Genomic DNA, 24154 nt, shown 5'->3' with positions numbered 1-24154 from the left:
ATACTCAGATATCAAGGATCAAGCTAAGAATATCATGCTCAGTCTAGAGGCATTGAGTGTGTAGTCTCTGATCTATCATAGACATGTCCTGGTTTCCACACTCATCGTCATGACACAAACCTACAATATCCAGGGTCATCAGTGCCCACGGGTCCGAGCATTGTAGCTCTTGATACCCAACCATCCAAAATACATAACATGGCTGAGCAACCTAACAAACGAGGTATATCTCAAAAGATATCAGGCCCAACAGGATATGTCATGCATCATATGCCAAAGCAGCAAAACATTTTTCATGCAACAAATAAATATACATTATGTAAATGTGCATACTACGCTTTGATATCTCAATCAGTACATCACATACCTCACTAAAACAATCTAACGAAAAGTTTACTCGTATGATCCTAGACAATACCAACATACTGAAATCACTATCGTGTCAGATTCAGAATCACTAAACATGCTTCAAAGTTCTTTTTAATGATCATAAATCACCATTTAAGGCTTTAGCGTTATACCTATGTCCGTTGTTAGCCCGCTGATAACGTCTCGATCTGCGTGTCTCGTTCACCAACCTCTCCTTGAGTTGACACTAGCTTTGAAGCTTCCCAAAACTAAAGTTCCCAAGAAACTGGCTAAAAACCTAATGTATATGGCTAAAACTAGAGAGAAAGAGAGAAGTTGGAGGAACGGTGTATGAAACAAATGAAATAAGATTCTATTTATAGACTGCATCCGAACTAGTTCAGAAGATCCGAACTCAACCTTTTCTGTCACATGTCATAATATCATTCATATAGTTGGATTTTTTGAGATAAGGTAATCTGAAATAGATTGTTTGGTCCATTTTAAATTTTGTGGATTTCAACGTGTTGATCGTCAATTAATCAATTCATTAATACTAATTAATTAACAACTCTTTAATCATGTCTTAACTAGTACTTCATTCAAAATGATTCAGGTCATCACAGGGTTTTTGCAAGTTGTTGTAACATCCAAAGTCGTCTAGTGAATTCCTTCTTTGAGTTGAAGAAGAGAAGATGTATAATGATATTCTATTCGAAATTCCACATATATTGTATTATTTACTTTGAGCTATTTTTTAATCTTTATGTTTCAGCTATTTTTTCATGTTAACTTGTCAAAATCAATTAATTGAATATACTGTGCAACTCATTAGTATCAGCCAAACCAATTCACACTTTAAGTAGTCTAGCCCATCAAAACCAAGCTTTAGCAACCAACAATTTTTAAGGTCAAATCAAGTTTAAAATAAAAATTTAAAAGACTTTATTCAGTCCTTCTTCTAAATTCTTTTTTTTTTTAATTCATATCAGATATGATAAATAATGTTATAATTATTAAAATATTGAATAAATATGGAATTGTAACACTTCAAAATTTAAATGACGTTCTAGACCATGTGATAAACTTTTAAATGCTAGATAGTTATTTATTTAATTAAGTTAGCTGTTAAAATATTGTATTTTCGATATGATCGTAATTTTTCATACTAGATAGATTTGAGATAGACTCTCTGATGAAAACACTCGAGCATGGTGAAAGTTTTATTTTAAAAATTTCTGAGAATATTTTTGAGGTAAATCGAAGTTTTTAATATTTTTGGAAAAAAAGAAAATATTAGACATTTATTAATAATTTGGGTTAAAATTTCTTGTTTTTATATAAACAAACTATTGTCCATTGATAGCAAATTTTGAATCTTTCCATTACGTGTACTGTTGGATCTCGGTTTTCTCGTGCCCAAAACGCAGCGGAAGTTTTAAAAAAATTTTTGGATCTCGACACTCAAGATATATTTGTTTTGGGCACTTATATGGTTTATTTAATCAAACATTCATAGGGCGTTAGAATTTTATACCTTTGGTGAAATATTTACACGGCTTCAACTATTCCGGGGTTATGAGATATAGCTCTTGATGAATTCTCTACGAACGTTCTTCAGAAACTCTTTTTTCTATTCTTCTAATCAGGTCCACGACTAGCTGATTTATTCATCTTCTAATTTGCACTAGAAAATTTAGAAGAAATTTTTACGTTGGAGATCAAAAATCGAGAGACGCCTCAACTCTTGAATTGCTTCAAGGTGGCCGAAAATATTTAGAGGAGAGAAGGAGAGCTTTTTCGAAATTTGGAGCATGTGGTGGCTAGGGTTTTGGCCTCTCAACTCTCTTTTATAATTAAGTCATGACCTAGTTAACATAATTAACATTAATGAGTTTGATTAATTAATTGGGCTAGTCCAACTAGTTTAATTAATTAATCAAAGTCCATTAAGAATTTTAATTATTTAGTATATTGGATTTGTACTCCTACAAGCCCATTGAACACACTTCTCATTATATTTAGTTCAATATTTAATAAACTCAACTTTTGAGTTTAATAAATTAAATCCATTATAAATTCAACATTTGAATTTAATATTTTAATTATAAATTCAACTCCTTGAATTTATCACCTCCAAAATCTAATATTTAATAAACTCAACTTTTGAGTTTAATAAATTAAATTATCAAATTTTATTAATTCAACTCCTTGAATTTATTCTCTCCAAATTTTATAAATTCATAAATTCAACTTCTTGAATTTACTATCTCATAAATTCAACTCGTTGAATTTATTTTTCTCAAAATTTAATTATCATAAATTCAACTCTTTGAATTTACTATACCACAAATATAAATTCAACTTCTTGAATTTATTTTCTCAACGGGAACAAATGATCCAGTGCTTGTGTGACCCTCAATGGTTCAGAGATACAGCTAGTCGTGGGTTCACAACTCCTTGTGATTCAGGACATAATCTTTTATTTGGGCTTACCCTAATTTGCCCCATTCTATGTACCAACAATTGATCATGAGAATGTTATAAATCATATTTCTAATTAAACACATCGAATCATGGTAAGAGCGTCTAGTAGCATCGCACCATGATTCCCGAGGTATCACTGATAGTGCCTGCAAGAACCAGTCGATTATGATTAGCGTACAGTACGGTCCCTTCATCTCATATATCCCGATCGAATCTGCAACCATTGGGCTCATCGAGGGTTGCATATTAATTCGATAACTATGTAATACATATAATAGTGGCATCGCATGTACCATTGGAGAACTCCTTCTCCAATGTACATCTCATACTCTGGCCAGAGATTTCACGCACTATTATTTCATCATATCACATAGGATATCCACGCCCGTAGGTGAGTGGTGAATCCCCGACTACAATGCACTGGCTCCTATATGTGTCGCAACTGTACCCAATCTCGCCACCTGATGACTCTCATGGAGTTGGTAAACGAGTCAAAGCACAACCCTATCATATAGAGCCTCAGTGTGTCCCCGGTCGTAAGGACTAATGATGTACAATCATAACCACAAGCTTATTCTCTCGATGGATGATAACCACTTGGAAAGTCCGAGGGAGGGTAGTTCGGTATAATCATCATATGACTACCCATCTGCACAATTGGAAATCTCTATGCCAAGAAACGCAGTACACAACATCACAGATGCTAGTCTCGAGCTCAAGCGGCCTTTATCCTTGTTTTAGGCAGCTGAATTGACTAGGAACGAATTTAAAATATACAGTGTTTACAAATGAGTTTCAACATTGAATTATGATTCATTTGTATTAAAGTATAATTAAGGACTTTATCAATGCTGATTGCATGGGTATACAGATAAAGTAAAACAAGATCATAAAAAATTAAATTATATTAAAATAAAGATTGTTTATTACACTTGAGTCAATAAATTCCCTAGTCAACCGTTGGCTTGCAGGGTATCTACTCTAACATGTACAACATGTAGACTTGAAGACAATTCATATGTGCGTATGTGTACAAATTGTTGTGTGCATGCAATGTGAAAACTTGTGTGCACCGCGTGTGTGAGTCGAACCTTGAATGCATGCACGAAGCGTGGTGATACCCCCGGGGATGCTCGGGTCATGGGTATTGGATGATCTCGAGTCATAGATCATGTTATGAGAAGTTTTGGGGTAATCCGATAATATCCGGGCAAGTGAATGTCTGAGACATCATCTCCCCGGTCTTCCAGAAAAATTCTCGGGTGGTGGCTTTTTACCTAGGTTATCTCGATAATAGCACCTCACTCGAGTACCCAAGTATGTGATTCATTCATTATCTTGGTAATCATTACTGTCAAAATCGCATAGATTTGACAAAGCGAAAGGGACAGTTTGACGTGTCAGAAAAGCAGGGTATGGGCAACTATCTTGCCATAACTAGTAAGTAGACACTGAAACAAGGTCATTATTGACTTTATTTCTATAAATACCAGGTATGTTTTAAGATTCATTCACTTACATATTATCTACAACCTTCATCACACAATTCTCCCTATAACCGTTGACTGACTTCAGCGTCGGAGTGGTGACACCGGAGAATCTTTCGATGCCCATTAACGTTCTTTCTCCCTTGAAAGTGCAGGTCCAAGTGCCCTGGCAACCATATCCAGCTCATCAACCCGACCTGGTGAAATCGCCCACCAAGCTCTTACCCTACTCACCCGGTCTTCATCATTGGCGCCATCTGTGAAAATCTCGATCTAAGACGTTGATCATAGTTTCTACAAGAAAATCCACAAGAAGGGATAATGTCGAGAAGGAGTCCTCTAACTCGGAAGTCCCTCGAGAAGGTCAGCTTCAACCGACCTTTGTATTAAATCAAAAGCAACTCACTCAAATCATAGCAGCAGCCATCCAGAAGGCTGTAGTAGAAAAGTTACCCCCTGGTGACAACCAGGCACATCGCAAAGAAGGGACAGGAGACAAGTTTCCCCCTCCACGAAAAAAATGAAGAGACAGAAAGCTCGCAAGAATACTCTAGGGTCCCCACTATGGCCGAGGAGCTAGAAGACTTAAGAAAAACGTTAAGAAACTGGAGGGGCAAGCTGGTTCTTCGTGTGTTCCCCAAGTCCAGCCGAGAGGATGCCCTTTCTCTGCCCTCAATATGAATGAGCCCTTGCCCGTCGATTTCAAGTCGGTGAGCATCAGGGAGTATGATGGCAGTTCTGGTCCAGAGGAACACTTGACTCGATTTGAGAATATGGTCATGTTGCACTATTATGGCAATGAGATTACGTGTAAGACATTTTTAACCACGTTGGTATATTCTGCCCAACGATGGTTCGACAGCTTGGAGCCCCAGAGTATACGGAGTTTTGAAGATTTCAAGAGAGTATTTTTGCATAATTTCAGTATCAATAAGAGATAAAAGAAGACTGCTTTCAGCCTGTTTGAAGTCAAGCAGGGCCGAGATGAGTCACTGCGGGCCTATGTTCACAAATTTAACAGGAGGGCACTAGAAGTACCATCTTGTGCCCCCGAGACGAAAACCACTGCCTTCACACAGGGGTTGCAAGAAGGCGATTTCTTCAGGTCATTAGTAAAGAGACTATCCCGGGATTTGTTGTCCCGAGCGGAAAAAATCCATCAACATAGAAGAGGCGCAGAAACAAAAGAGGGAGGCTGGGAGAAGAGAAAGAGACGAAAAGTCGGGGAGGCCATAGGAACGGGTCCCTAAAGGAAGTTCTCTAGGACGTTTTTCTCATTACGCATCCATGAAGAATTCAAAAATCCAGGAGGTTCATATTTGTTATGAGAAGGAGGTCGATATTCCAACGCATCTGCCTCCCCCTATTCAGGGAGCTGGTAAGAAATTTTGTTCATTACATAAAGAGTATCATCATGACACTAGCGAGTGCAGGCAACTATAGAGGGAATACCCTCGAACGAATCCTGAAGAAACCAAACCAGCACCTAAAACATTTAGGGGACCCCTCTGGGCGAATCGGAGCTCGAGGCCTACCTTTCCAGCCCAGGCTCCAAGTTCCAGACTGGTCTCAGATACTAAATACAGTCCTCCTACATCAAGATGGGTCCAGGAGAATAAAGATCGGAGAAAATCCCCCACCTTGGGGTGATAAAAATGATTTCAGGAGGATCTAGGGACTCCAACAGGACAAGGAAGGCTTGGAGCCGAGGAGAAAATTTTGGAAGTAGACAACTCCAAAAGAAAAGAGGAGCTCACTATTAGCTTTGGGAACTAGGATTTATAGGGTATCTGCCTACCTCATAATGATGCTCTGGCCATGCATGCCAAAATTTTCAATTACGACGTCAGAAGGGTGTTTGTCGATTCAGGTAGTTCTGTCAATGTTTTATTTCAGGAGGCTTTGGATCAGATGGATCTGAAGAATCACAGTTTGTAGCCCGTAGAGACAACACGCTTTGGGTTTGCCAGTCATATCGTCCACTCTCGAGGATAAATCATGCTCCCCATAACTTTGGGATCCAGGGAGCTAAGAAAGTCTGTAATGACCATTTTCTCTATGGCCAATGCGCTATCATCTTACAATGTTATACTAGGGAGGTGTTGCGTATTTTCTTGATTGCTCGCAAGCGCACGACGTCAAGTTATAGTAAAATGTATTTTTGAGTGCAAGTGTCGATCCCACGAGGAGTGTAAATAAAATATATATCAATGCTTGTAATTATAATAGTCTCGACTTTATCTAGAAAATTCAGAAAGAATGTTTGGTTTATGTAAATGACTTGATTGCAAGAAAGTAAATAAACTAATCACCGAATGGAGAAATATCAATGAGAGAAAATATCTAGAGGAATGATTTCACTAAGTTTCTACAATAATTCTTCCTGGTTGTATTTAAATTCCTGAATTCCTATTATTTAATGGCAAAGAACACTTACGTATTTTATTCCCCCTTTCCCAAGTGACGAATAAATTGTACCAATCAAACTTCGATTCAATTATTCCTAATAAAATCTACGTTTAATTGGTAAAGGCAAACAATGTTCTTACCTAAGCCTCGCTAAAGTTATACGCCTTCCGAACGATATAAACATTCAACGATGCGTCTCTAATGATCTATAATCCTAGTTCCTCTCCCGAGTTGTAGAATTAATCCGACTACATACAATTTATGGCCAGTAAATTGCAGTGAAATAATAAATAGAGAACACAATTAAACAAAACGGAATTCAATCATAAAAATATCCACGTCAAATCATCGTATAGACAAAGCTACGTCAACCTCTAGAATGGAAATTTAGTTCATCACGAAATCCAAGAGAACATAAGACATATTCATAGTTCTAGACATCGCTACACTATAAAATAAAGAAGCGAAGGAAAAGATAACAAATCCGAAGTGTCGTCTCCGTCCCCAGATCCGTCGTTCTTCGTATTTGTGATTGTTCTTCGCGCTCCGAATCTTCGTCTCGTATTTGCTTGTGCGTTTCCTCTCCATAGGCGGCTGTTCTCTCGTGTTTTTCTCCAATGATGGCTAACTCCCCCTTTTCTGACCTAGGATGCGGCTTTATATAGCCTTCTGGAACGCCGTGCGCAAGGTGGCGCGAGAAGTGGCGCGGCCGCGTGCACCATTCTGCCGCTGGTTCTTTTCTGCGCGCACGCGGATGCGCGTGATGTGGCGCAACCGCGCGCGCACCTCTGGTCAGTGAGCTGCATGTGTGCGCGTGGCTGCGCATGATGTGGCGCGGCCGCGCGCACGCCTCTGTCGATCATCTTGCATGTCTGCGCGTCCGGCTGCGCGTGAAGTTGCGTGGCCGCGCGTGCACCTCTGTCCGATGGCGTGCTCGTGGCTGTGCATTTCTTGGTCCACTTGGCCTCGTTTATACATTTTTCTCCATTCCTGAAATGACAATCAAAACAAGCCAAAAACGCATAATTCCGTTCGAAACAAGCATAATTCAAAATGGAATTTAATATAAATTAAGTGCAAATCTTGCACTTATCATGAGGCCAGCCATGAATGCCTTCAAAGTAGTGGCTTCCACCTATCATCAGAAGATCAAGTTCCCAGTAAAGGGAAAGATCGGAGAGGTGCGAGGTGATCAACCTTCTTCTCGAAAGTGTTATGCAGAGACATTCTGAATTGAGAAGAAGAAGGCCAGGAGGAACGGTGATAACAAGAGTCTGAGAGGGGAGGTTAGTGTGATATAAGAAGTGCATGCCATATTAGAAGAAGAACATGAAGAAGTGACTTTGATTCCTGGATTTTTGGGGAAGACCATCAAAATTGCCTGGGTTGTGGATCTTTCCTACCGGACACAATTATTGGAGTGCTTACAAAGGAATGTGGATGTTTTTGCCTGGTCCCCTACAGAACTTGTGGGCATCCCAGCCTATGTAGCCGAACACAAGTTGAATACCCTGCAAAGCGCCCGGTCGGTGGTACAAAAGAATCGGCACTTTAGACCAGAAAAAGATAAAATAATTGCAGATCAAGAACTGTTGATTATCGACTCAGACAATTCATGCGTGCGCGCAAGGCTGCACGCCCGTTGCTGGGGCGAAGGAACAGATTTTATCCCGGTTCTTGTCGCATTAAAGAACTTCACTTTGGCCCTTTTGTTTCATTTGATCATGTGCGAAACTTTGAAAGATAAATTCTAGATTTTAGGGAAGGGAATTTTATAGTTGCATGTGCTTGAGGGAGTAAAATCTAAACAAAATTTCTACGTAAGGGAATTTATTTTCAAAAATTGTTTCGGGGAGCACATGTAGATAAATTTTTAACGAATTTTTTCCAAAGTTCTTTTATGATATGTGGCAAATTTATATCTGATTAAGGGTTTTGGATGTCGATTTTCGGGTGAAGTGTCTCTATCAACTTGATTGATTACGAGGTTTTGGATATCGTATATCGGGTCGATATACATCAAAAGTTAACACATTATACTCTTTATTCTTGGACAGTTTGTTGAGTCTTTACACTAATTAATTTTTATCGATGAATGTGAAAACCGACTAGTGAGTATGAAGGTTCGTGATGAATAGCACTTAGCAAAATAAATTAAGTTTATTGTTTATTTAAATTAAGTTCATTGATTTTATTGATGTGTTGAGTTCTATACATTATAATTTTATTTATTTATTGTTTGGAATGATTAATTTTTATGCATAAATATTATTGAATCTTATTATTCAAACTTATTTTTGCCTGCTAAATAGTGACATCTTTTCAACTATTAATGAATATTAATAAAAAATTATGTATCGGATAATTTTACGATTTTTAAATTAAATGATTTGATTGATATGTGATAAATAAATAAAATTTGATTGATAAAAATTCCTTATACAAAATAATAATCTAATCACGTACACCTAAAGTAAACACCAAAAAATTTTATTTTCATCCTTAATAAACCAAATTTCATTCATGGTATAATAACTTCAGTTTTTTGCAATTCTACTATATATTTAATATCACATCAATAATTATAATTTATTAGTTATTTACTAATATATTTATTTAGAGTAGGTCTATTGTAAGACGATCTCACGAATCTTTATCTGTGAGACGAGTCAACCATATCGATATTCACAATAAAAAGTAATAATTTTAGCATAAAAAATAATACTTTTTCATGGATGACCCAAATAAATTTTTTTTCATAAAATACGAACCGTGAGACTATTTCACACAAGTTTTTGTCATTTATTTATTAATAAAATAAATATTGGTGTATGAAATGGAAATACCCCAACCTTTACCAAACCCGATAATCTCGGACTCGGGTTACGTCGGCGGAAGCAAAATCCGTGACATGACAAAAACACCCCGCAACCTTTACCAATCCCTCCTACCCACCAACCCTACAATTCTTAACCCTCCAATTCTGACCAAAAAATCAACACGGACAAATCTCAACCGTCTATTTTTCCACCATATAAACCCTGTTTATCCCCCTTCTTCTCCCCCACCCTCTCTGTCTTCTCCAAAACCTCACCAAGAAAGAAGAGAGCAACCCAAATCTCTGATCCCACCACCGATTAGATCTGCAGTACTTCGCTGTATCAATGGCACTTTCCGTCGAAAAGACCACCTCTGGCCGCGAGTACAAGGTCAAGGACATGTCCCAGGCCGACTTCGGCCGCCTGGAGCTTGATCTGGCCGAGGTTGAAATGCCTGGCCTCATGTCCTGCCGGACAGAGTTCGGGCCCTCGCAGCCGTTCAAAGGCGCCAAAATCACTGGAAGTCTCCACATGACCATCCAAACTGCTGTCTTGATCGAGACCTTGACCGCTCTGGGGGCTGAGGTGAGATGGTGCTCTTGCAACATCTTCTCTACCCAAGACCACGCCGCAGCTGCCATAGCCCGTGACAGCGCTGCCGTGTTCGCGTGGAAAGGGGAGACCTTGCAGGAGTACTGGTGGTGCACTGAGAGAGCCTTGGATTGGGGACCCGGTGGTGGGCCTGATCTGATTGTTGATGATGGTGGAGATGCTACTTTGTTGATTCACGAAGGGGTGAAGGCTGAGGAGGAGTATGAGAAAACGGGTAAGGTGCCGGATCCGAGTTCGACCGATAATGCGGAGTTTCAGCTTGTGCTGACTTTGATTCGAGATGGGTTGAAGACTGATCCGAAGAGGTACACGAAGATGAAGGAGAGATTGGTTGGTGTTTCGGAGGAGACCACTACTGGTGTGAAGAGGTTGTATCAGATGCAGGCTAATGGAACTTTACTCTTCCCTGCGATTAATGTGAATGACTCTGTCACCAAGAGTAAGGTATGTTGTTTTCTAAGCAATCTTGTGTTAGATCTGGTGATTTGTGGTTAATTTGTTGTTTGGTGTTTGAGTTAGTTTTGGTTTGGTTTGAACTTTTGGACTTTTAGTTGATTTAACTTGGTTTATGCAAAAGAACCAATTCTTGAAGGTTTAGATCCGATCTGAATCTTTAATATTCGATCTGATGCAATTTCTTAGGTATTATTCGTCTTCTGCTTTCAATGGAAAATAAAGCTTGATATTTTGATTATGCCAAATATTGATCTTTCAGATGTGATCTGAATCTTACCTGATAGATCTGATGATTTTGTTGGATACTATTCTTGTGTTGTTTTCAGGGGATCCGAAAAATTGAATCTTTGAAACAAGTCAAGCCGTCTTGTTGAACTGTCCTATTTTCCCCTTGAAGGTCCAAGTATACATTGGGGCATATATTCTCTCATAAATAAGATCTATTGAAAAGCCTTAAACAGATAAAATTTGAAAATTTAATTCAAACTGAATTGAAAATTTAAATCAAACACTCTCTTTTGCCAACCAAACACCTTCCTTGCTGTTGTTTATTCCAGTTTTGAGAGCAGAGTGTAACAAAATTATCCAACTGTTCTGTTGCATCTGCATCCTTTAATTATAAAGCCCTTTTGCTCGCTTTATTCTGTCTCCTCCTTCAGCATGATAGCCGAATGATGGAAATTTATATTCCCCATGGCCACTCTTACTCCATCATTACTAACTAGACTCAAGTTCAACTTTTGAGCGATATATATTACATTTGAATCTGAATCCTGTTACTAAAAGCTAAGGATAGGAAGGCTCGTATGATATAAAAATATCTCATTGAATTTACTTGTTCATGTCGATGCTCACTAGAAAAATATTGGTTGTGGTTCTGACTTCTGTGCCAGTTTGTTTGTTCTGTGAGATGGATCGGGAAGATATATTATATCATTGTACATTTTATATTTATTAATTAATAATTATTAATTTATTTCGTAAAAAAAATTAATTTATTTCTTTCTTATTCAAAAGGATTTTGGTGAATGCTTATTTTAAAATTTTGGATGATTGAGTTGCCATGTACCAGGATGATTGAGTTGATACGTATGCGATGGTAACCCTAAATGCATATATGCGATGGTAACCTGAATGCATAATTGTTGTTTGTTGCTAAATATTGAATCATGTTTGATCTTTCTTGACTTCCAGTTTGATAACTTGTATGGATGCCGCCACTCACTGCCTGATGGATTGATGAGAGCCACCGATGTGATGATTGCTGGAAAGGTTGGGGTCGTGTGCGGGTATGGAGATGTTGGAAAAGGCTGTGCCGCAGCCTTAAAACAAGCTGGTGCCCGTGTTGTTGTAACCGAGATTGATCCCATCTGTGCTCTTCAAGCTCTCATGGAAGGCTACCAAGTTCTAACACTCGAGGATGTCGTCTCTGAAGCTGATATCTTCGTCACCACCACCGGTAACAAGGACATCATCATGGTTGGCCACATGAAGAAGATGAAAAACAACGCCATAGTTTGCAACATTGGCCACTTTGACAATGAAATCGACATGCTTGGTCTTGAAACATACCCGGGTGTTAAGAAGATCACCATTAAGCCCCAAACTGACCGATGGGTTTTCCCAGAGACAAAGTCAGGAATCATCATCTTGGCTGAAGGTCGTCTCATGAACTTGGGATGTGCTACTGGACACCCTAGCTTCGTCATGTCCTGCTCATTCACCAACCAAGTTATCGCCCAACTCGAGCTGTGGAAGGAAAGGAAATCCGGCAAGTATAAGAAAGAAGTTTATGTCTTGCCCAAGCATCTCGACGAGAAGGTTGCAGCCCTCCACCTTGGAAAACTAGGAGCCAAGCTCACTAAGCTTAGCAAGGATCAGGCGGATTACATTAACGTAGCAGTCGAGGGTCCATACAAGCCTCCAAACTACAGGTATTAACACAATGCAATATTGGTGGATTCTGTTTTCATAATTTCAGATTGTGTGTGGTTTTGATATTTCCTTGGGGGTGTTTTGTGTTTGGAAGAAGAAATGGTCTCAGACCATGATAATAGTATTTTGGAATAATGGTTGAGTTACGGGCTGTGTTAGATTGCAACTTTCTTGTTTTACGAACTCATTTCCTACATCAATTTTTACTTCACTAGAAATATTATGTTTTCTAACTTCTGTTTTGTTCTTTGTTTTATAATTTGTTTGGAATATTTTATTATCTTCGCGATTGCTTAAATGGTATTCCACAATCCTCAACACACTCTCTTATTTTTTTTAAAAAATCGATGATTGATTTTTCCTAATATTTTATTTGTTTCTATAGTCATATATTATTTATTAACGGACCAAAAAACCAATTTTTTAATTAGGCTTTTAGAATAATATCCTGAGTTTCTGTTCAGTAAACTATTTTTCATTCAATTGATTTTTACTCGTGAGACCAATCAATTCTGTCCGTATTTACAATAAAAATTAATATATTTAAAATAAAAAGTAATATATTCGGTTTGGTCGTTGGACCAACCAACCGAGCCACGCAAGGTGATGACAACGAAGCTCTCTAAGTAAAAGAAGGAAAAAGAAAAAGAAAACAACAGGAAGAAGGAAAAAAGAGAAATTGTGCTCGGATTGATTTGGATTTTTTTATATATATAGATTTCAAATTCGTTCTATATTAATTTAAGTGTAGGTCTTCGTAAAAGATCCGTGTGACCAGTCAATCTTGTTCATATTTACAATAAAAATTAATATATTTGAAATAAAAAGTAATACTTTTTCGTAGGTGATCATATTCGTTTCACAAAATTGATTTGTGATATCGTCTCACATGAGTTTTTGTTTTAATCTAAATAATTTCAACCTAGAAGGGTGTTGTTTGACATCGATTCCTCAAAATCTTTCTTAAATCAAGTTAATCAATTCCTCAAAATCTTTCTCAAATCTAGTTATTTTCTTTAGTTTAAATTTACAAGGTTTTGAAAGCTCTAAAATGTATAAGATCTTATAAAAAATGTTAATACTATAATATCTTTTTTTTAATATTATTTTATAATGAATGTTTTCTTTGATTTTTAAAAACACGAGATTTTAAAAGTAATTAATTTACAATGATGATTTTTCGCCATCTCACAATTTGCCTCCTTTCACTTCCAATCAAACCATCAATCCCCAAACTTTAATAGCAAGAAATAGAAGCCAACAAGTCAACAATGCATGGAAAACTGAAAGGACACATTTTAGTATTGCTTGAGACCACATTGCCTAAAGTCGGAGACATCGCCTAATTTTTACTTTAAAAAACATGTCCAGTAGTAGGTAAGGTAATGTAATATAAAGGTGGTGTTCGACGGTACCCGAATGCAACGAAAATTCCGATGGTGGATCTATGTTAATCACGAGTCATTGACATGATTACATGAACCCAATGTAAATGGGAATTGCCTATAAAGATTTCAAAGTGGATTTATCGAAACCATAAAAACCTTGTTTCATATATGATACTTATTAAAAAATATAAAGTTTGATTCCGATGAACGAGACTAGTCCAAATTCAAACCCTAGACCTGATCTAAGTCTGAAATCACGAGAAAAAAAACCTTTATAAGGGTGTCGGGCTACGCTCGCTCAAGTAGAAGACTGAAAATATATAAACAGCTAAGGATATTGCTTGAAATTAATATAGTGAATTAATAAATAAAGTTTTCAAATATGCTATTTATAAGAGAAAACTTGGAGACAACACATATGAAGTGTTGGACCACTCGTTCTAGGGTTCGCCTAGGCCAAGCCTTCAATGGTTGTCACCCACCCTCTCAACCACAGGCTCGCAGGCCGACACCCACGAGCTCGCTCCCCTTGCTTGTGTTTTTTCACAGCGACCCTTGCTTCTCTTGGCTTCACACACTGCACCTCCACCTGCTTGCGCTCTCTCCTAACTTCTTGCTTCATAGCACACTCCTTTAGAATCGTTATCAGTTTCGTGCTCGATCAAATTAATATTGTTATCAGTTTCGTGCTTGATCAAATTAATATTGCCCTTAGAAGCTCTCATACCAGGGACAACTTCTCATCCGAGTAACAAAACCCCCATGCCCCCCTTAACAATTCTCCATCTCCCATGCTGACCTTCATGGGCTACGCTCACTCAATTAGAAATGGGTCTAGGGTCCAAGATCTTGGTATGAACTCAAGCTGGGCCTGATCATATGATGGATCTATTTATGGGGTATTAACAGTCTCTCCTTCCCAAGTCGAGCTAAAACGCAAGTTCAAAGTTTGATTATGCTTTTCAAAATTTGAAAAAATCAATCAAGTCATCCTAGAAAGGATTTTTATCCAAACATTAAGTGTTTCCATAATCTTCTTCTGCCCGAAGTCAAGTCAAGTTTCAGATCGATATGGAGTCCACTACTTGAAATGACGGGCAATTGATCTTTTTTTGATGCAGCAAGTAAAAGAAAATGTTGTTTGGGGTATTCAAATTTGAGAGGAAATGCAAGAAGAAGACAAAGAAAATGGCTTTGTAGAGGCAAATGTTGAACACTTTCTCCTTAAGAAGAATTTGCCCTCACAATGTGCTAGAGTTTGTGGCAATCTTCTCCCAAGATACAACTACAACACTTTAATAATGAGCACTCAAATATTCAAGTTCTATCACAAAGAAATAGATGGAACTCTCTCTTGTTTAAGAAGGAGGAAGAACAATATGCATATGCTTTGAAAATAATGTGTATGTTAAAGTGTTTTTTTTTTTTTTTCAAAAATCAATCATTTAATGTTTTTCATGTGAAGAGACATGATCATTCATTCATAGGAGATGTCCCTTGGCCATTGTAACTGATCACAAACATCAAACAATGCCAAAGAAATGAAAAAAACGTCTGAAGGGCAGGAGCGCGCCAGCTGCCGAGCGCTCTCGGCAGCGCTCGGCAGGCAAGCGCCTGCCTGCCAGTAGCAGGCGCGCGGCTGCGTGCAGACCCGCGCGGCCGCGCGCCTGCCACTGTCTCGGTAGGCAGGCGCGCACACCTGCGCCAGATCCGCGCGCAGGTGCGCGCATGCTAGTGTTCACCGAGTTCTTTTTTTTTTTTTTCCGTCCCTTACACGTTCCGACTACTCGTTTGAAGTTCTTTCAATATTCAATGAACTTGTTTCGAGTTTAATTCAGAACCACCGAACTTAATATTCGTTCATTAAGCTTCGTTTTTCTTTTCGAATTTTTCCAATCAAACACATTGATTAACTTGCTTAATTTTTCATTCATTAAGCATCAAATTATCCAACAATCCCCCACATGAATGAAATTAATGCATGAATGCTCGTGATGCATAAGAGAGAGTCTATACGAAAAATTATCTTATCAGGAGAGGTGGCTTTTGGCTTTGAACCTTCCCTAGTGGAATACAATCGGATTTACTAGGCCACGAAGTGAACTTGATGTCTTGAACTTCTTGGCGATTCATGTAAACCCAGACAACTGTACCCACATGATAACCTTTCTTCCATTTCCATTTTGTTTTATCGGTTGTGTCCGTTTTGGCCATGGAACACATCTTGGCTTCATACGTGTTTCATCGAGGCGGCCGTTCCTCACACGTACATAGGTGATCTCCTTGTAAAAGGGTATCCTACTTACCCCGCTTTTGCAAGCTACGGAATCATTAAAAGAACAATACTTAACCTCACTACTTTTGTAGGCAACTTCACTCATCGTCTTAGGAATGAGGAGTGATTCCCCAAGTTTTCATAATTTAGTTGTCCCATTGAACCAAGATCTTGGGATCTCCAATCTACAAGGTTGGGTTGCCACTATGAAAACTTTATTTGGTAGGTTTTAAACCCATTCCTCTTGACAGACAGTACATTTGATCTCTATTTAATGCTTTTGTAAGCGGATCCGCTAAGTTATCCTTTGATTTAATATAATCAACAGATATAACTCCATTAGAGATCAACTGTCGCACAGTATTATGTCTTCGACGAATGTGTCGAGACTTGCCATTGTACATACTGTTTTGTGCCCTTGCAATTGCCGATTGACTGTCGCAATGTATCAAGATTGCTGGCACTGGACTTGTCCAACATGGAATGTCCTCTAGAAAGTTGCGAAGCCATTCAGCTTCTTCTGCAGCTTTATCTAGCGCTATGAACTCCGATTCCATGGTAGATCTAGCAATGCAAGTTTGTTTCGATGACCTCCATGAAACTGCTCCTCCACCAATGCTAAATACATAGCCGCTGGTGGATTTGGAGTCATGGGTATCAGAAATCCAATTTGCATCACAGTATCCTTCAAGTACTGCAGGATACCTTGTGTAATTTACTCCATATTCTGAGGTGTGCTTTAAATATCTAAGCACCCTTGTCAACGCCTTCTAGTGTGCATCACTAGGATTACTTGTAAACCGACTTAACTTGTTAACCGCACAAGCGATGTCAGGTCTAATACAATTGGTGATGTACATAAGGCTTCCAATAATTTTGGAGTATTCCAGTTGAGAAACTGGTTCTCCACGATTCTTCGCCAAATGGACATTCACGTCTAAAGGCGTTTTTACTGAGGTAAAGTCATAAGCGTTACTGTTTCTACATAATGAGATTGAGATAGGACTATTGCTTCTGGAGTTCTAAAGATTTTAATCCCTAGAATTACATCAGCAATACTCATATCTTTCATATCAAAATGTTTTGTCAACATTTTCTTTGTACCCTTAATCAACTCTTGACTATTCCCATTATTAGCATGTCATCCACATATAGACGCACTATCACATAAGATTCTCGAGTGCCTTTAATGTAAACACATTTGTCACACTCATTAATCTTAAATCCATTTGACAATATTACCTTGTCAAATTTTTCGTGCCACTGCTTGGGCGCTTGTTTAAGTCCGTATAGTGACTTAATTAAACGACAGACTTTTCTTTCGTGTCCTTTAACTATGAAGCCTTCAGGTTGCTCCATATATATTTCTTCTTCAAGTTCACCATTTAAGAATGCCGTTTTAACATCCATTTGATGTATCTCAAGGTTATGCAAGGCCGCAATAGCAATGAGTACACGAATGGATGTTATTCTTGAAACTGGTGAATACGTGTCGAAGAAATCATGACCTTCTCTTTGTCTATAGCCTTTGGCCACAAGCCTGGCTTTGTATTTTTCAATACTTCCATCAACTCTCATTTTCTTTTTCAATATCCATTTGCATCCTAATGGCTTGGTACCTGGTGGAAGATCCACTAGTTCCCAAGTATGGTTTTGTAAAATAGACTCCATTTCAGAGTTGATGGCTTCTTTCCAATAAGGAGCTTCAGGGCTAGCCAGCGCATCTTGTATGTTCTTTGGTTCATTCTCCAACATAAAAATATGGAAGTCTGGACCAAAGGACTTTGAGATTCTAGCCCTTTGTCTTCTTCTTGTCTCTTGCTCTTTTGAAGAGCCTTCCAATGATATAGCACTTTCATTTAGAGTTGGATCATGTCTAGATACTTGACCTTCATGCTCCATCTCAAGTTTTCGCTTGCTAAAACCATTTTCTTTCCTTTCTTTACAAGGAAATATATTTTCAAAGAATACTGCATTTCTTGACTCAATTGTCATGCCCGTATTCATTTCTACATTTTCAGATTTGTGCACTATAAACCTATAGGCACTACTATTATGTGCATACCCGATTAATATGCAGTCGACCGTCTTTGGTCCAATTCGCTCTTGTTTAGGCTTTGGTATTTCAACCTTAGCTAGACACCCCCACACTTTGAGGTACTTGTAGGAAGGTTTGTGACATTTTCACAATTCATAAGGTGACTTGTCATTTTTCTTGTGGGGTATCTTGTTCAGGATGTGATTAGCCCATAGTATTGCTTCCCCCCACAAGTTTTGGGGTAGTCCTGAACTTATTAACATAGCATTCATCATATCTTTCAGAGTTCGATTCTTTCTTTCGGCAATGTCATTCGATTGTGGTGAATAAGGAGCAGTCGTTTCATGAATTATACCCACAGATGTGCAGAATTCATCAAACGGTGTTCCGTATTCGCCCCCTCTATCGCTTCGAACCCTCTTTATTTGTTTTCCTAGTTGATTCTCAACTTCGGTCTTATAACATTTGAATGCTTCAAGAGCTTCATCTTTTGACCTCAAAAGATATACATAACAGTACCTTGTATTATCATCAATGAATGTCACGTAGTATCTTTTCCCTCCTCTAGTTTGTACAAATTTTAAATCACCAAGATTGGTGTATTAGTTCTAGAGGAGTTGTACATCTTTCAATCGAGTGGTAAGGCGCTTTGGTCATTTTTGCTTCAACACATATCTCGCATTTTTGTGTTGGATCGACGTTGTGTTTAGGCAATAATTCAAGTTTCATTAAACGTTGCAAGGTATTAAAATTTACGTGTCCTAAACGAACATGCCATAAATGAGAATACTCAAGAAAGTAAATAAAACTTTTGTCTTTATTACTTTCAACAACATTTCGGCGTATAGCCATTACATTCAACTTGAAAAGGTTCTCATCGAGATATCATTTTCCAATAAAATGATCATTCTTGGTCAATACAAACTTGTTAGACTCAAATACTAGTCTAAACCCATGTTTGACCAATAAAGACCCCGACACGTGGTTCTTTCTTATGTCTGGTACATGAAGTGCATCAACAAGGGTTACTTCCAAACCCGATGTCATCTTCAATACCACATTTCCGGTGCCCACCACCTCAGATGTAGCGGAGTTCTCCATGTATAGTTTTCTCCCGGCCGATGGAGTGTATGTGGAGAACATCCCCTTGTTTGAGCATATGTGTCGAGTTGCTCCAGTATCAACCCACCACTCGTTGGGGTTTTCCACCAAATTGGCTTCCAAAATAACTGCAGATAAATCAAGTTGAGAAAAATCAAATGGTACCGACCTTTCTTGAACTACATTGGCTTGAGGATTTCCCTTCTTTGGCTTCCTACAATCCTTCGCCATGTGATTTGGTTTTCCGCAGTTATAACAAGTGCCTTTGAACTTCTTCTTGTTTGGTGGTTGTTGGCCTTGTTGTGGTTGCTTCTCAAACTTCCTTTTCTTCCCTTGAAAACTCGATTCAACAATGTTCACCCTTGCTGCCATTTTACTTGCCTTGGCCTCGGTGTTCTTGTTGTCCTCTTCAATCCTCAATCTCACAATGAGATCCTCCAATCCCATCTCCTTTCTTTTGTGCTTCAAATAATTCTTAAAATCCTTCCACAATGGAGGGAGTTTCTCGATCAATGCAGCAACTTGGAAGGATTCACTTAGACTCATTCCTTCCGCATGAATCTTGTGCAAGATAAGTTGTAGTTCTTGCACTTGACTCATCACGGATTTTGAGTCCACCATCTTGTAGTCCAAGAATCTCCCAACAATGAACTTCTTCAACCCCGCATCCTCCGCCCTGTATTTCTTATCAAGCATATCCCAAAGTTCCTTGGCGGTCTTGACTTGACAATACACATTGTACAATGCATTGTCAAGTCCATTGAGGATGTAGTTCTTGCACAGGAAGTCACTTTGGTTCCATGCATCCAAAGCGGCCCTCATGTTTGTGTCTGTCTCGTTTTCAGCAACTATGGGAGGATCCTCCTTCAAGAACCTTGACAAACTCAAGGTTGTGAGATAGAAGAGCATCTTTTGTTGCCATCTTTTGAAATCCGCACCAGAAAACTTTTCCGGTTTCTCTCCTTGTGCAAAGGTTGGATGTGGTGTTGTAGATAATGATTCCATTGAGATTCTTCTTGAAAATGATCAAGTAATCAAATTCTTCTTAAGATTGTTATTTGGGGTATTCAAATTTGAGAGGAAATGCAAGAAGAAGACAAAGAAAATGGCTTTGTAGAGGCAAGTGTTGAACACTTTCTCCTTAAGAAGAATTTTCCCTCACAATGTGCTAGAGTTTGTGGCAATCTTCTCCCAAGATACAAATACAATACTTGAATAATGAGCAGTCAAATATTCAAGTTCTATCACAAAGAAATAGATGGAACTCTCTCTTGTTCAAGAAGGAGGAAGAACAATATGCATATGCTTTGAAAATAATGTGTATGTTAAAAGTGTTTTTTTTTTTTTTTCAAAAATCAACCATTTATTGTTTTTCATGTGAAGAGACATGATCATTCATTCATAGGAGATGTCCCTTGGCCATTGTAACTGATCACAAACATCAAACAATGCCAAAGAAATGAAAAAAAAACGTCTGAAAATTACGAAGGGACGCGTCCTGGACGCTTCGCGCGCGCCTGCGCGTGCTGCCGAGCGCTGCAGCGCCTGCCGAGAGCTCTCGGCAGGAGCGCGCCAGCTGCCGAGAGCTCTCGGCAGCGCTCGGCAGGCAAGCGCCTGCCTGCCAGTAGCAGGCGCGTGGCTGCGCGTAGACCCGCGCGGCCGCGCGCCTGCCACTTTCTCGGCAGGCAGGCGCGCGCACCTGCGCCAGATCCGCGCGCAGGTGCGCGCATGCTACTGTTCACCGAGCTCTTTTTTTTTTTCGTCCCTTACACGTATCGACTACTCGTTTGAAGTTTTTTCAATATTCAATGAACTTGTTTCGAGTTTAATTCAGAACCACCGAACTTAATATTCGTTCATTAAGCTTCGTTTTTCTTTTCGAATTTTTCCAATCAAACACATTGATTAACTTGTTTAATTTTTCATTCATTAAGCATCAAATTATCCAACAGAAAACACCCCCGGATTCCCAAAAAACAAAAAAGAATTCTTACCGTTGAGTTTGGACAACATCGAAATGAAGAGGTCCATGTTAGGAGTGTAAACGAACCGAACACGTTCACGAACTTTTCGAGCCGGTTCGAATAATATTTGGTTCGAATTCGAAATTATCGAATTCGAGCCGAACTCGAACATGTTCGAATATTTTTCGAATCGAATTCGAGCTAAAATTATATTGTTCGATTGTTCGCGAACTGTTCGCGAACTTTAGCATTATATTTAAAAAATAAATAAAATATTATTAATTATATATATATATAATATTATTAAGTATATATATATATAATATATAATATATAATATTATTCGAGTTCGAATATATATATATAATATTATTAAGTATATATATATGATATATATATAATATATTATATATAATATTATAATATATAATATATATAATATTATTCGAGTTCGAATCGAATTCGAACTCGAGCCTCAGTTCGAATCGAAAATAATAAAAGTTCGAGTTTCGAATTGAGCTTCGAATATGTTTATTCGAATTCGAGCTCGAGCTCGAATACTGAAAATTTCATAAAATTCGATTCGATTCGATTCGTTTACAGCCCTAGTCCATGTGCATTAGATCGGTCAATAATATGTTCCGTAATCATGATCTTGGCTTGAAAATGCGAGTTGTGGTCGAGTCGTGCATTTCCCCCATTCTCCGTTAATCCTTAAAATCTTGGAACAAGACAAAAGAATAATGGTATTTGTCAAATCACTTTTACACATCTCTTAGATGTACTTTCCACCACTCACCCACAATCTTTTAAATAGTCGGATTTGAATCGGGCTCCTCTATAAATACTTGTTAACTCCCTCATTCATTTTCTCCTATCTATATCATAACTTCTCATCACTTCACTCACTAGCCTCGCCCCTAGCCACTCATCGCTCCTCGCCTGTAGCCTCGCCCCTTGCCGTGCATTGCCCCTCGCCCGCAGCCTCGTCCCTCACCTACCACTTGTTCGACGTATCACCCCTCGTCCTCACCCCACAGCTTGCCCTCTCCCCATGCCCACCAACTACTCAACAATCTGTGAAGTCCAATGACACAAATGCTTGCTTTCCTAGGCTAGATCTTGCCTCGGCGTTCATTTTCTTGTTCCTTTATTCCTTCAAATATTTTCATACTGTTCTTCCGAGTTAATTTTCCTCCCCTACTTGCTTAGTTGCCTTTAAAATCCATGTAGTCCTCCGATTATCAGTTTAATTCTTGAAGTGATTCCGAAAGAACTAGGTAGTCCGATGAGACTAGAATCTCTTGTGCAATCGAGAAACAAAATATCGAACTTTCAACCTCTCAAGATGAGGAAGCCATAAACCATAGTCTCTCTAGTAAGGAAATTCGTCACGTGAATTAACAAATGAACATAGTCAATGCTGATACACTATGATATGACCACCTATCCTCCAACATTTCTCCTACCAGTTAGTCAGACCTTAGGACTTCATGGCACATTCATTATCCCGACCTCCAAAGATCGACCATATCTAGCTCCAAGGGTTACTATACCTTTTTCCAACATCAGCTAGAGGCAGCTTTCCGTTTTCCTCTGTCCGAGTTCCTTCAAGAACTTAGCAGTTATTACCAGGCGTACCTAGGCCAACTTACCCTCAACGCCTTCGGCTCAATATGTAGCTTTGCGGTATTATTCCGAACTCTAAACCTTCCTCTAGATTGCAGCTCTTTCTCCTACTTTTTTCTCTTGTAAAAGTCGAAAGAGGGGCATTTCTACATAACTTCTCGATCCAGTTGCAAGATCTTTGATGGAGCACCCAGACATGTGAAGGATTGGAGAAAATATTTCTTCTTCATCCAATTTCCTAAAGAATGGATGTGTACCACACAGTGGTATCTCACTTTCACTAAACCGACCCATCCAAAGATTTTAAGAAGGAAAAAACATACTTGTACATAGTGAGAGCATTAGGAAACCGATGTTTTAGTATTCCCAAAATTTTATCTGAAGATCTCCTATGCTATGCCGGATTAAGTCCCACAAAAATCAAACTGAAAGGCGAAGTCAATACACACTCCCATCTTTCTACCTTACTTCGTTTCAGTTCTTACTGATATTACTCCTCGATGACAATCTCATATGGTTTTTTGTTCTTATTTGCCACCTTTTTTATACACAGAGGATCATTCCTCACAGATAATGGAAGGACAATTTGACCCAATGGTTGAATAGCATGTCATGTGAATCCATATAAAGGAGTAGAGATAGGCTGAAATTCGAATCTTTCACTTTCATTTGATCCAAAGTTATTTTAAACAAAATATTCACTGAGCTTCTACTATTAATAAAGATTCTTGCCACATCATAATTAGTAATGGTGATCGTCACCAACTAGGCATCATTATGTGGAGCCACAACGCCCCAGAGGTCTTTCGAACGAATTCTAATGGTAGGATCTTGTGGTAAGTTCAAATCCCTATATATCTAAAAAATCTCCAACCTCCTTCAGTATGCCTTCCAAGCTCGTCCGAAGTCTCCATCAGAAGCACATCCTGAGATCATATTAATCATTCCTCTCGTAGGAAGATTATCCTCGTTCACCCTCCTCCTTTGATTGTCAGGTTCTCAAGGGACATCTTGACCACTTAGCTCTCTTCTCGGCTCTCATACTCTATGGTTTATTCATGGAGGACCCCGACCTCGCCTAAGATGCAGATGAAACTTTGGGCGACCTCCAGATGGGGCTCCCTCTCACCTATCAGATGGGGGTAACTTAGGACCCCTCTCAGTCCTTTGCGATTTCTCCCACTTCTCTTTTGTTTCCCTCACCTC

The 24154-nt window shown here is 38.7% G+C and overlaps 1 protein-coding gene across 1 annotated transcript; it reads left to right on the top strand.

The window, feature by feature from the left end:
* Positions 1 to 9788: 9788 nt before the first annotated feature.
* Positions 9789 to 12767, top strand: LOC142547606 (adenosylhomocysteinase). The gene is made up of 2 exons (XM_075655969.1): positions 9789 to 10606; positions 11813 to 12767. Exons 1-2 carry the CDS (start codon positions 9896 to 9898, stop codon positions 12557 to 12559), a joined length of 1458 nt encoding a protein of 485 aa, XP_075512084.1. The 5' UTR covers positions 9789 to 9895; the 3' UTR covers positions 12560 to 12767.
* The last annotated feature ends 11387 nt before the right edge of the window (positions 12768 to 24154 follow it).

Source organism: Primulina tabacum, chromosome 5, assembly GCF_025594145.1.
Source record: "Primulina tabacum isolate GXHZ01 chromosome 5, ASM2559414v2, whole genome shotgun sequence".
In the NCBI taxonomy this organism is placed as follows: domain Eukaryota; kingdom Viridiplantae; phylum Streptophyta; class Magnoliopsida; order Lamiales; family Gesneriaceae; genus Primulina; species Primulina tabacum.
Note: the sequence above shows the minus strand (reverse complement) of the source record. Positions and strands in the feature narration are given on the sequence as shown.

Bases quoted from the DNA above. Each gene is read 5' to 3' on its own strand.
- LOC142547606 (XM_075655969.1), top strand. From the start codon at position 9,896: ATGGCACTTTCCGTCGAAAAGACCACCTCTGGCCGCGAGTACAAGGTC. The intron at 10,607-11,812 runs GTATGTTGTTTT...CTTGACTTCCAG, and splicing joins ACTCTGTCACCAAGAGTAAG to TTTGATAACTTGTATGGATG.